Genomic DNA, 13,957 nt, shown 5'->3' with positions numbered 1-13,957 from the left:
CTTAACCTGTCCTTTGCCGGGTGTGAATGGGCCTAGGATGTCCATCCCCCATTTAGCGAACGGCCAGGGGGACAGTATGTGGTGTAGCTGTTCTTGTTTTTGATGTATAAGGTTGTCGTGCTTCTGACATGGTTTGCACTTTTTGATGTAGTCTTGGCAGTCCGCCTCTATTGTAGGCCAGAAGTACCCGGCTCTGAGAATTCTTGTGGCCATGGTGCGAGCGCCTGAATGATAACCGCAGATCCCTTCGTGTAGATCCTTAATGACGTACTGGGCTTGTTCTGGCGTGACACATTTAAGTAGGGGCTGGCCGTATCCGCGTTTGTAGAGGTCATCGCCTACCATAGTGTACCTGGCGGCCTTGGCCAGCCAAGTTTTGTCCGCGTCGGCCGGGGGGTTGCGAGTTTTGAGGTACTGGATGTAAGGGGTGGTCCAGTTTGGGTTTTGGGTAGGGGTGGGATTGTCTGACGGGGGGTGGGTTAGCGTTTGGCAAGTGTGTGTGACGGAGGGTGTGGATAGTGTTTGTTGTAGCAAGGACCGGTTGCGGCTTTTGAGTTTGGTGCTGGCTAATTTGGAAAGGATGTCTGCTCTGACGTTGTCGGTTCTGGGTATGTGTTCGATGCGGACTAGTTCGAAAGCGGATTGGATGATTGCGCGGACCAAATGGTAATATTGTTGGAGGACGGGGTCTTTAATTTGGAACTCGTCGTTCAGATGACCTACTGTGAGTTTGGAGTCGGTTTTACATGTTAGCTTTTTGACGCCTACTTCACGGGCTAGAGAGAGACCGGCCAGTATAGCTTCGTATTCGGCTTGATTATTCGACGTTTTGAAAGCGAAATGGAGAGATTTCTCAATGAGGATGTCGTTGGGGCCTTCCAGTACGATGCCGGCACCCGCACCCCTTGGGTTTGAGGAGCCATCTACATGAAGCGTCCATTGGTCCTCGGTAGGTGTTTGTTGTAGGTCGTTGACGAAGTCCAAGAGACATTGGGCTTTGATGGGGCCGTGTGGTTCATAGCAGATGTTAAATTCGGAGAGCTCCACGGCCCATGACGACATGCGCCCGGCTAAGTCTGGTTTTTGTAATATTTTCTGAATTGGATAATCGGTCTTGACAGTTATGGTGTGGTTTTGGAAATATGGACGTAAGCGGCGTGCGGCGTGGACCAAGGATAGGGCTAGTTTTTCTACCATTTGGTATCTGGTTTCAGGGTCTTGGAGTGTCCTGCTTACAAAGTAAACAGGGTGCTGGGTGCCTTCTGCTTCTTGGACAAGGGCAGCGCTGACGGTGTGATCGGTGGCCGTGATGTACACTAGCAGGGGTTGGCTAGTGTCAGGTTTGCAGAGGATGGGGGGTGAGGTTAGGGATGCTTTGAGCTTGAGGAATATTTGTTCACAATCTTCAGTCCACGTGAATCGGGCGGATTTCTTTAGGAGCTGAATTATGGGTTGAGTTTGTTCTGCTAGTTTTGGTAGGAAACGAGATATAGCTGTGAGGCGGCCAATTAGTCGCTGTACTTCTTTGATGGTGGTTGGGCTACGCATCTCGATGATAGCCTTGCATTTTTCGGGGTTGACCTCTATGCCGCGCTGAGTTAACATGAAACCGAGGAATTTACCCCGGTCCACGCCGAATACGCACTTCTCAGGGTTCAGGCGGAGGTTGTACTGGCGCAATGCGGAGAAAACCGCCTCCAAATCTATAGCGTGTTGATGATGGCTTGGGGATTTGACGACCATGTCATCGATGTAGACTTCGACACAGTGACCTGTGAGGTGGCTGAAGACTTTGTCCATTAGCCGCTGGTAGGTTGCCCCAGCGTTTTTGAGGCCGAAGGGCATGACTCTATAGAAGTAGTTGGCATCGTCTGTGATGAAGGCGGTCTTGTGCATGTCTGCTGTGGCCATGGGTATTTGGTTATAACCTGAGTATGCATCCAGAAAGCTAAGTACTTTATTTCCTGCCGTGCCGTCTACAAGGCGGTCGATGTTGGGTAGGGGGTAGGCGTCGCGAGGGCATGCCTTGTTTAGATCTGTGTAGTCCACGCACATCCGCCATTTACCATTGGCTTTCTTCACCAAGACAACGTTAGAGAGCCAGGTGGTGTAATGCGCTTCATCTATGAATCCTGCGCTCAGCAACTTGTCGGCTTCTATTTTGGCTGCTTGTCTGCGTTCTTCACCAAGTTTGCGTTTTTTCTGAGATACGTAGCGGGCTTCTTTATATACCGAGAGCTTGTGGGATGCGACGTTGGGGTCTACCCCTGGGAGGTCGGCGGCTGACCAAGCGAAGAGATCCGTGTTGTTTATAAGGATGGGTGTAATTGTGGCACGCTCATCAAGACTTAAACCAGTGCCCAAGTTGATGGAATGGCCGTTGGGGAGTCCCAGGGGGGTTGTGTCCTCGACTGGTTCGAGGCGGGCATCTCGGCCTATTCTGGGATCAAGGTCTTCGCCGGATAAGGCTATGCGTGAATTAGGTGGCCGCTCGATGTGGTTTGTCTGTTGGATTGGGAGTTGGGGCCTTAAGCTTGCCATGTAGCATTCGCGTGCCAAACGTTGGTCGCAGTGGATGGTTAGGATATCACCGGATGGCGCTGGGAACTTCATGGCCAAATGCGGGGTGGAGACGACTGCTCCGAGGGTGTTGAGGGAAGGACGGCCCAAGAGTATGTTGTAGGATGTGGATGCGTCGACTATTAGGAAGCGGATTGGGATTGTTTTTGTTTGGGTTCCTTCCCGAAAGACGGTATGGAGGTCTATGCAGCCCCGGGTAGAGACTTGTTCGCCAGAAAAGCCGTATATGGGCTCGTCATATGGGATCATAGCGGTGTCAGGGAGTTGCAATTTTTGGTAAGTGGCCCAGTAGAGGATGTCAACTGAGCTGCCTTGATCTACCAGTACTTTTTTAACGACATAGTTTTCGATTTCAACTGTGATGACCATGGGGTCGTCTTGTTGGTGGTCGAGGCCGTGAAAGTCATCATCAGTGAAAACGATGGGGGGCATACGTCATCTGTGGTGGGTTTGGGTGATGTGGTTGATAGATTGTATGTGGCGGAGGTGTTTCTTTCTGGCAGATGAGGTGGAGCCTCCGCTTGCGAAGCCACCAGAGATGGTGTTAATAGTACCTCGCAAGGGGGGGTCGGCAGGGGTGATGTTGGTGTGGGCGGGTTGTGAGTGTTGATCATTGGGTTGGGCGGGTTGGTTATTGTGGTTGGCACCGCTTGGTTGTCGTCTGTGGTCGTGTCGTGGGGGGTGGTGGGTTCGAGAGGAGGTGTGGTCATCTCTGCGGATGAAGCGGCGAAAGTGGCCGGCGCGTACCAGTTCTTCGATCTTATCCTGTAGCGCTTTGCACTCTTCTGTAGTATGACCGTGATTGCGGTGGTATCGACAGTACTTGGTCATGTCAGCGTTAGGAGGGGTGGTTGTTTTGCGTGGTGGGGGGAGGAGGTCAGCTTGGAGGGCTTCGTCAAGGATGCGGGAGCGGGCTACTGTGAGTGGGGCGTATCTGGTAAAACGTGGTTGGCGGGGTTCACGTGGACGGGTATCGGGGCGCGGGTGAGGCTGTGGGGTGGGGTTGGGTACGGGGTTGGGATTGGGGGTGGCGGTGTTGGCGGCATAGTCGTTGCAAAATTTAGTGTGAAGGGTTTGCATTTCTTCCATGCGAACGTAGTCAGCGGCACGCAGCTTGAGTTCGTGCATGGAGGTGGGTGGGTGAAGGTAGACGTTGTTAGCGAAGGGTCCGGGTTGCAGGGTGAGGGTCATGCATTGGAGTATCATTTCCTGGTTAAGGTGTGGTGTGCGAAGGGCTACTTTACTGAAGCGGTCGATGAATGCTCTGAGAGGTTCATTGGGCTCCTGTCTGATGCCCAGTAAGGACATGGTGGTGGTTTGGTGAGGGCGGCTGCCGGCGAAATGTGTGGAGAACATGTGGGAAAGGGTGTCGAAGTTATCAATGGAGTAGGGTGGGAGGGTGGTGAACCATTCTAGGGCGGGGCCTTTGAGTGTTGTGGGGAAAGCTTTGCAGAAGACTGCATCCTGGGACGTATACAGAACAACGTGTGTGATGTAAACTTTCAGGTGTTCATCGGGGTCGGTTTCGCCAGTGTAGCGATCGAGGTTGAATGGTTCCCACTGGGTTGGGAGAGGGGTGTTAGCGATAAAGTTTGTGAATGGGTGGCGGCGTCTGGGCTGGTGGGGGGAGAATGTGGGGTGGGAGTGGGTGGTTGATCATGGTAGGGAAGGTGGAGGTGATGTTATGAGGGGGGATGTGGGTTGTGGGAAGATATGGGGGGTGGTAGGGTGGGACGTACGCGGTGTGAAGCGTAGTGGGTATGTTGTGGGGAACGTGGGTTGTTGAGGGTGCGGTAGGTCCTGGGTGACCTGGTGGGAAGTGTTGGGGGTGTGTGGTAGTGATAGGGGTTTGTTGGGTGGTGGTGAAGGTGTGGGGGGTGGGGTTGTATTCACTTTCTTCCTCTGTAGGTTGGAAAGCCGGAGACTTCACGGCTTCAGAGGTCTCTTTGGCTTTTCCTTTCAGGTCGGCATCTGCCTCGATCTTCCTCCTGAGGCGGGAGTTCTCTTGTTTGAGCGCTTCTATCTCTTCTGCATTGCGTTTCTTCAGGTTTGCAAGTTCTTGTTGCATCTTCATCTGGCCGTCTAGGATGGCGGCCAAATCAGGGGTGACGCCAGGAGGTCCAGAGGGACCAGCGTCAACTTGCTTGCTAGCTCCAGCTTTGCTGCGGGTAGAAACCATCTTCAGAGAAAAGCGGGTACTAAGGGTGTTCGTCTGGTGCCCCACGGTGGGCGCCAATTGTTCTTGCAGAGGGACAAATAAGATAAGTTAGGCACGAGTGTCACCTTACCATGTAGTCCGCTATCTCCTTAGTTGGCCTCTTCCCATTCAATACATGTCGGCTTGAACCCAGGAGGGGTTACCTGCAGAAGAATCTCCGAAGCTCAAGTAAGTCAAAGCTCTCAAAGAGTCAAATCAGCAATTAATGAATGCGTACCTTTAAATGATGGGGTCCACGTGTATTTATAGAACATTAATGACGTTTGACCATTGCGTGGGCTGGGTTTTGACCTGGGCCCTAGCTTGGGCCATGAGTGGGCCTGGGCCCCAAAACTGGCCCTGGGGACCTATTGAAGGAGGAGCATCGATGTTAGCTAACTTTCTAGGTAAGTAGTCGGCCTTGACCGACCACTTGCCTAGATGTCTTGTGCTGGTGGTGTCCGGGCACTAGATGCTAGGCGGTTTTGATGTGTATATTTGTTTACTTGGTTGGGTTTGGCTAGGTACGGTACAGTTACGAAATAAAAATTGTCTTGAAAGACAAATGTGGAGACAAAAAGAGTACAAAGAAATATTTCTTTATTCATATTGAAAAACATTTTTATATTTTAAATTTATTGAAAATCATGAAATTATATTAATCTAATTTTCAATTATTAAGTCTACTCATATTTTATGATCTTTAATAAATTTTAATTAATAAAAAAGTCATTTAAAAGAGTGTATTTCAAAACAAGTCATTGATCACAATAATAACAACTGCTTACCCTAGTTCTTTTAAGGGTTAAATATGTTTGTGGTCTTTTAACTTTTAGTAAGAATTGAAATTAATCGTTCTTGGAAATCTTTAACCAATTTAGTTTTTTATCTTTAGAAATATGTGAATTTAGTCTTTTAAACAAAATTTTTTAAAGTTTACTTTACGTTTTTAATGCGTTTCTCAGTTAACATTGAACCGAACATAGGTCAAACGGAATAAACAAACTAAAATATTATAGTGAAATTTGTTTGAAACGTAAAAAAAAAAACTTAATAAAATTTTATTAAAAGGACTAAATCCACATATTTAACCATTCTTTTAATGATTACAAAATTGAAAATTCTTATAATGTTACCAGTTAATATAATATAATAACTGTGTATTTAATTCTTTTTTTTTCCAATAACTAAGTTTCAATATATTTTTTAATTCGTAGAAATGATTTTATTAATTTGATTCATAAACATATTTCTTTCATTTTCATCTTTAAAAAGTTCAATATAACTACTTTTAATTAGTATATATTAATGGATTTTAATTCACATGTATCTTTTTTATTATTTCAAAATCCGAAATCATATTTTTTTTCTTGATATATTTTTTAAGACAAATGAATACTATTTATTTTGGAAATTTACAATTTTTTTACTAATGAGTATTATTCAAAAATGACAACCTTATAAAATAAATAATTAATGAATGTAATATGTGAGTCAAAAAGCTATGAAATTATTTCAAATATTTTAGATGTAAAAGGTATTTACAAAAAATTAAAATCAAAATATATTTATAAATTTAATTACATAATATCAATCAATTATCATAATTTGGTAAATTCACTATTTAATTTTTTATGTACACATTTACACGCCAATGAATCGTTACTCGTCTAATAAATTGAAAAAATATACAAAAATGAAAGTATGATGCTATGATAGGTGAAAAGCATGGATAACAAATTCACCAAAATAATAGAATGATAGAGTAATTAAATGACAAATTTCAATTAAACTTTAATTAAGTTGATTTTTCAGAATTAATCTATCATTTAATCATACAATTAAATAAAAACAAGAACAAAAATATGGAAAATTAAACCAAATCTCGTTAAGATACAAAACATACTTTCTACATAAATAATAATGAAATCCAGCACAAATCAAGTAGATATCTATTATTAAAAAAAATAATTAAACTAATATCATAAGAAAGGGGACCAAATGAAGTTTTACTTTTTAAAATATCTATTTATTTCTAATATTTAATAATTATACATGTTTGTAGATGCTTCAACACATGCAAGTGAAGAAATGTGTCTCTTGATACTTGTGAGTGAACAGAGGCTGCATCCACAGAAAAGCAACCATGCAAGCAAGAGTTCTGCCAATCAATTCTACCCTTTTACTTTTAACCAAAAATAAAGAGAAAGTTTTGGACAAAGGTGTTGTAAATTATTTCACTACCATTTTAAACGATTACTTTACTCTGTGTGATTATTTTGATGACAAAAGGAAGAAGACACGGTGGAATAACATAAGGTAATAAAGGGTGCATAAAGATAATTGATGTTATGGGGTAAACATGGTAATGAAAAACGAGAGATGTTGATTGGTGAGTGTGTGCATGAGACAGGGATGTTAACTTTCTCGCAGATTGATTTTTCAAAATTTGATCTGTTTCCTTTCTTTAGCCTTTATCTGCCGACAAAAACTCTGAGGACCATAAAGAGAGAGTGTTGAGTAGTGTGACATGTAACACCAAACTCAAACACTTAACTTTGTTTCTCTCCTTTTTTTTTTCTTCTTCTTCTTGCTAATCTTCTCACCTTCACTCTCTTCTTCATGGACATGGATGTTTGCAGAAATGTATCAGTTTCTGGTGAGTGTCAGCAAGAGCTTCCCACCCTTGATGACCTTTTCTCACATCAGAACATGGTTAGTGTGTTTTGGCCAATTCATTTTCCACCTCTATATTTTCCTGCTTTTGGCACTTGTTTGATGAATTTTCCTTTTTTTTCCTAGTTTTACCACTTGGGTTTTCCTTGTAGACCACTCCCCTTTTGGTTTCACTGCTGAAATCTGTTCATTTTTGAGTCTTATATGAGAAAATTGTTCTGGGGGGTGATTTATCAGAGAAAGTTTTTGTGGCAAACTCTTCTCCAAGAACCAAAACTCCACTTTTATGCATAACGGACTGAAGAAACAAACTAATGAAGTTTCAATATTTGTTGGTGTGTATGTATATGTGTTGTTATGTGACTGTTCCAACTAAACTGAAGTGTTTGTGGAACCTAAAATGTGAGCAGGAAGAGGATTTTGGCATGGAATGGTTGTCTGTGTTTGTGGAAGACTGTTTTTCCAGTAAGCCAAGTTGCCTCTTGGCACCCCCTGGTGTTGAAAGCAGAAGCACAAGCAGTAGCAGCAAGCCTTCAAGCACAATGCAAAGACCCCAACAAAGTTACTGTCCTCTGCAGAATTTTTCTGTGCCAGGGAAAGCCAGGAGCAAGAGGAAGAGGCTATCAGCACCAAGGACAAAACACACTCTAAGCACTTGGTCTCATAATTTCAGCACTCAAGTGTTGAGTTCTGACCCTCCTCTGTTGAAACAAGCCTATTGGTTGGCTGATAGTGAACTCATTGTCCCAAAGAAGAAGGATGAGGAAGAAGTGAAAGTAGAGATTGTGGTGAGGAAGGAGAAACTGGGGGAGTGTTGTGATGAAGATGAGGGTGAAGTGAACAATAGTAGTAATAATAATAATGGGCAGCACCCAATTCCAAGAAGGTGCACACATTGTCTGGCTCAGAGGACCCCACAGTGGAGGGCAGGACCATTGGGTCCAAAGACACTATGCAATGCATGTGGTGTGAGGTACAAGTCTGGAAGGTTGTTGCCAGAGTATAGGCCAGCCAAGAGCCCTACTTTTGTTAGCTATTTGCATTCAAATTCACACAAGAGAGTCATGGAGATGAGAATGAGTGTTCCATCTACTCAGAAGTGATGTTACTGCATACTTTTCATGTACAACCAAACTTCAAAATCAAGGAACACATTATTTGGAAACAGATATTATGAGCCATATGAAGCACACTTTCAAAAGTACTAAAACAAGTGCAGATTGTAGCTTGTAATATGCAAGGAACAATTTTTACTCAAATCATGGTTTGTGATTTCAAATTATGTTGAAATATTATTCAACTGTTGTTTTGCTAAATCTGTCACAACCCATTGATCCAAACTTGTACACAACAGATTACAATTTAGAATCCAGAGTTCAAAACCAGTTATCCATGTTATACAATTCAGAATCCATAGTTCAAAACCAATTATCATGTTATACAACTCAGAATCCAAAGTTCAAATCATGTTACCAAAGTTCAAAGCATGATATATAAGCCTTTTGCTCTTAGCTTTTTTCTTCTTTAGACACATATTGGTGGCTTCTTGGATTTTTCAATATTGCTCCATTTCCCTGATTTTGGTCTTTTTGTGCTTTGAAATTTCCTTGTCAATGTCACGAATTTTGTTCAACTTGGTATCATATGCTTTCACTATAAGCACGTGACAGAGCTATTTATTTGTTTGAAATTTGAACTTTGCAGTTGGCATGCACTAGCTTCCTCCATTACAATATGCTCGTGACTTTTATTTTCACTATGCTTTTATATAAGAATAAGAGGAACAATTATAGCGTTTAGTTATGTTTTTCTTTGTTTTTGTTTTAGGTTTTTAATTACAAAACTGCCACTTTGTTTTCTCTTTAATTTTGCTTTTCAAATATTTATACAGAAAACTGAAAATGATTTTTACTTGTTTTCTCTGTCCTTTTACGAATATTTGAAAAGAAAAAGGCTGAAGTTTATAAATAAAATCACAACTTTTAAAACTCTATTTCTAACCATACAACTAGTTAGTGTATTGATTTTCCGGTTCAAAAACATTCCCTACTTTTATTCTAAGCACTTTGCTTGTAACTAATATATTTGATTCTGGCATCTAATAATTTAAGATCCTATGCATGTAAAGTAAAATAAACAATTCTAGTGGTCAATGAAGAAGAGTTGACACCTCTACAAGTTTATAATCTTTTATTCCTGTAGTTGTCGGTTGATTTTTCTATTATCAATTAAACTGATTTATTTTAATCTTAAAAATAAGCTATTCTCTATGCTTTGATGCACCATCTATATATAATAGCATGGTATTTCACAGACACATGTGAAGACAGCAGAATTAGATCACAGAAGAAAGAGTCAAATGCAATTTACTTAAGACTTAAAAAGTAACTTTTTCGATCTGATCAGTGAAAAAGTTATTTGATAAATGAATGTTCAACATTCAGAATATCTCAAGTACAACAACTCATGATCACATGTATGTGTATAGTTCCTCCTACCTATAACAATAATGATAATAATATTAATAATGATGATGTATGTACAAGACCCTACAACATTAAAATCAAGGGTAGAAGAGTGATAGATAAGGAAGCTACTATTGAGGGCCTCAAAGAAGGGGAAAGGGAAGGATTTATCTGAACAATGAAGTTGCAAGTTGGTGTTGAAATGTTGCTTGTTGTAAGCCTTGCCAAACCTTCAAAATTGCAGGCCAAGTCATTCTGATCCTGTGTCTGGTAATATATGTTAAATGCATAAGAGGCATTCCCATTTGCATCCAAGTTGCTGCAAGAAGATCCATATCCAAGTGCAGTGCAATCAGCAAGGGTGCAAGCATAGTTTATGTTATCAGCGAGTTTGCTTAGGTTTTGTGCATCAGGGTTGAACATGCACCACTTTGGATCAAGATAGTACACATTTTGAGCACCAACTAGTAACTTGTTTTGGCCTTTTCCAGAAAGGTCCATTGGAAACTTAGGCTTTCCATCATACTTGAAAATTCCCCAATGGCGTTCAAAGTTCCCTGGGGCAATGCTTTTGGCATCCTCATCAATGAGGCCAAAAAGATAAACTTCAATGTATTTTGGCCTAAGTGGGGTCCCTTTGTTCAATGCAAGCTTTGGTAGAAGTCCATTGTAGAACCTAAAAGCATATCCTACATTGGCATTTTTGTCACCATCTGTTGGCCATCCCACCTCTCCTACCAGAATTGGCATGTCTCCATACCCCACTTTTTGGAGGGCGGAGACCAAGGTGTCAAAGTTTGCATCAAACACATTGGTGTATGAAACCCCATTATCATTTATGGGGTTAGCCACCCCATCAAAGAAGGCATAGTCAAGAGGGAAATTGTCATTCCCGTAGAGGCTCAAGAAGGGGTAAATGTTCACTGTGAATGGAGCATTGTTCTTGGCCAAAAATTGCACAATTTGAATCATTAGGTCTCTTATATCAGGCCTAAACATTCCACCTGATGGAACAGGGTTGTTTGTTGGAGACTCATACACATCAGCATTTAAGGGCACTGTGGCTTTTATGGAGTCTCCTACACCAACTTCATTGAGGGCATTCTGAATGTTCCGTAATGCAGGGAAGGTGACTTGCATGAATGAACCATTGTAGGATTTCAGAAATGGCTCGTTCCCAACTGCTACATACCTGTGAAAGAATAAACATGGAGTGACAAATAAACAAACACTTAGAGTTCATTGGAATTCAAATATAAACAAAACCAATATGTATTCATTTTTAATTGGAATCACCTAGTTCAAAAATCAGAATTGAGAAAATTTTCCCAAGACAGGACAAAAGTTTTATGATTTTTTTTTTTTTCAAGTGGCAACTCCAATTTCCAATACTAATATTTCATCCTTACTTAGTGGACTTATCATTTGGAGTTGTAACTTTGAGGAAGATTTTACTTAAATCTTAATCTCAAACACAGAAGTTCTTCTGAAGTTCAAACACAGGCAGAATTTTTCCAAAGTTGCAACACTCAAAACAGTAATAATCTTTTCTCCTCTTCCTTCCATTTCTTTAAGTATGTCTTTCAACCGTTCTTCAAGATCAATGTTCTCCATTTATTAAAAGATAGGAAAAAAGAAGTGCAATGAGCTTTCTCAAAATTATATATTTTCATAGAGTATAGTTCTAGATGATTTTCTAGTCACAAAGGAAATAATTAGTACTACTGATCTAGGAGTTGAATAGGCCAATTAAAATCACTTTTTTCAAACGCTCTCACAAGAAGCCACACCACAACTACCGAAAAATAGAATCTATATGCAGAAAAAGGTACAATTTCAGGTCACTTTTTCTGTGTCTCCTTCTTAGATCCAGTGAAGACCAATTTGCATACAGTCACAAAGTGACCATACTTTTAACCATGAGATGAAAAGTAGAAAAAATTAAGTTATGTACTACTTTTCGTTCAGAATAAAATTTTATCTCAGTAATGTACTTAATTTTTAAGGTAAATTTTTATTTATGACCTATTAAGTAATAAAATTCCAATTTTGATTGAACAACAATGGAATAGAGATACAGATCAAACAGTTAGAGATGTGTTTAAATCAAATTTACCATAACAAAATATCAGTAATCTGGTTTTTTTTTTCCTTAATCACAAAGAACCTCATATCAAGCAAGAATCCAAATTACCAAGCAAAACATGAAATCAAGATTCATGATTCAAACATATTACATAACTTCTTACTTACATTCCACACTCCCTGAAGATTAAAAACTCATCTCACATTCACAAATAGGAGAAAGAAAGTTATGTAACTCACTTGATGTTAACTCCACCCCTGAAATTGTAGCTTGTGACATTCTTCTTCACCCACTGCATGGCACGATCATAGTCATTCATCTCAGAAAGTTGGTTATTGGGAATGGCAACCATGACTTCAATCCCTGACCCAGATAGAGCCTTCATGCAAGACTCATCTGCATCAAACAGCTTCACCTTTTGAATCCCATTCTCCTTCAACATCTCAACCACAGTGTCTGCTCTCAACTGGTGTGTGGCTTGGGTCCCCCAGTTCACCCCAAGCCCTTCCACATCCCACCAACACATCACCCCAATCACTGCAAAAATCCATCTCAAAAACCACCTTTTTCCCATCCCACAAAAACAACAACAAAAGGGTATTCCTAGAAATTATTTGCTCTTCAAAAGCTTTTGGGTGATCACAAGATTTCTCTATTCAAAATACTGTTTAGTGTGACAAGTGAAAGTTAGCCCTTTGGGATGAAAAACCCAGAACCCTTTTTCACCCACCAATGAATAAGAATGAGTTGGTTTTTTTTAAAAAAAAAACTCTTTTCTTTGGTTTGCTGTATTTTACCAATCTGTATTGAATATGAAGAATGTCAACCCCAGAAGTTCTTTCTTATAAATCCAAGAATCAAGTTTCTTTGTTTGTTCCCTAACTTTTTTGACTGAAACAAGTGACAAAATGAGAAAAGTTGAAAAATTTATGAAAAAGAAGGGTTGAAAGAAAACCCCTTTAGCTCCCAAAGAAGAAAGACAAGTATTGATTACCTCCACAACTTTTGTTGTGATTGAGGTATGGTGACACCAAGTTGTGGATCTATAGAGAGTTAGAATAATAGCCACGTAACTTGAGAAAGGCTTTGAACTATAAGAGAAAGTGATAACTGTAAGAAAACATAAATGCAGTTCAATGAATGGAATGAAAATAGTGAAAATAATGGAAGTTTGAATGAGTGATAAAGAAAGGGGTGAAAGAGAAAGGTGGTGCTTTGTTCTGTGTTTGTGTCGGTTTTGAATGAAAGATCATGTGAAGAAAAATTGGAAGTTGATGTTATTTGCTGTGTGAAATGAGAAAGAGTTTTAGACTTTATATTGAAGCAAAGAAGAAAGCAACGAGGTGCTTCGGTTGTTCTATTCTATGTGCAAACTACGTCAAATTGTCACAGTTTCCAAAGTTAATTAATTTATTTAGCAGAGTTAATAAATGCGCATTGATTCTCGTTTATAAGAATAAAAAAATCTATTATAATAACGTCAAATATTTTGTTCAGTAATTGGAATTAATACCCTAAATGAAATAAAATTAAAAATAGTTTGTCAACTATTATATATATGTTAATAAAATAATTTTTATTATTGCATACAATTATAAAATATAAGTTGAAGATGCTAGAAAATATTACTTTGATAGATATAAGAACAAAATGAAAAAACATAAAATGTTAGATAGTTCGGATTTAGAAAAAAGAATGCTAATCATTATCTTAAGATTCATCGGAATAATAAATATATTTGATATTATATTTTACATAGTTGAAATAATTAAATATAATAATTTAAATAGTATAAATGTATATGATAAATTTTATAAAAATAAGAATATTTTTATAATTTTTAAATAATAATTTATTATCATAAGGACTTTAAAATTTTTAAAGTTTTTGTTAAAAAGAAAAAAAATTTAATTAAATCTCAAATTCACATTTTAATTATATTTGTTTTAGAAA

The 13,957-nt window shown here is 39.7% G+C and overlaps 2 protein-coding genes across 2 annotated transcripts; one reads left to right on the top strand and one right to left on the bottom strand.

Annotated features, from left to right (window-relative positions):
- The first annotated feature begins 7,161 nt into the window (after nt 1-7,161).
- On the top strand, nt 7,162-8,964 carry LOC114180412 (GATA transcription factor 9-like). The gene is made up of 2 exons (XM_028066731.1): nt 7,162-7,492; nt 7,864-8,964. The coding sequence occupies exons 1-2, from the start codon at nt 7,400-7,402 to the stop codon at nt 8,554-8,556; spliced, it is 786 nt and encodes a 261-aa protein (XP_027922532.1). The 5' UTR covers nt 7,162-7,399; the 3' UTR covers nt 8,557-8,964.
- Nucleotides 8,965-9,852: 888 nt separating this feature from the next.
- Nucleotides 9,853-13,306, bottom strand: LOC114180411 (glucan endo-1,3-beta-glucosidase 8-like). The gene is made up of 2 exons (XM_028066730.1): nt 12,244-13,306; nt 9,853-11,110 (listed from the first exon to the last, which is right to left on the bottom strand). The coding sequence occupies exons 1-2, from the start codon at nt 12,576-12,578 to the stop codon at nt 10,003-10,005; spliced, it is 1,443 nt and encodes a 480-aa protein (XP_027922531.1). The 5' UTR covers nt 12,579-13,306; the 3' UTR covers nt 9,853-10,002.
- Nucleotides 13,307-13,957: the final 651 nt, after the last annotated feature.

Source organism: Vigna unguiculata, chromosome 4 (assembly GCF_004118075.2).
Source record: "Vigna unguiculata cultivar IT97K-499-35 chromosome 4, ASM411807v1, whole genome shotgun sequence".
NCBI classification, from domain to species: Eukaryota; Viridiplantae; Streptophyta; class Magnoliopsida; order Fabales; family Fabaceae; genus Vigna; species Vigna unguiculata.
The sequence above is the reverse complement of the archived record's forward strand: the minus strand, read 5'-3'. Positions and strand labels throughout refer to the sequence as shown.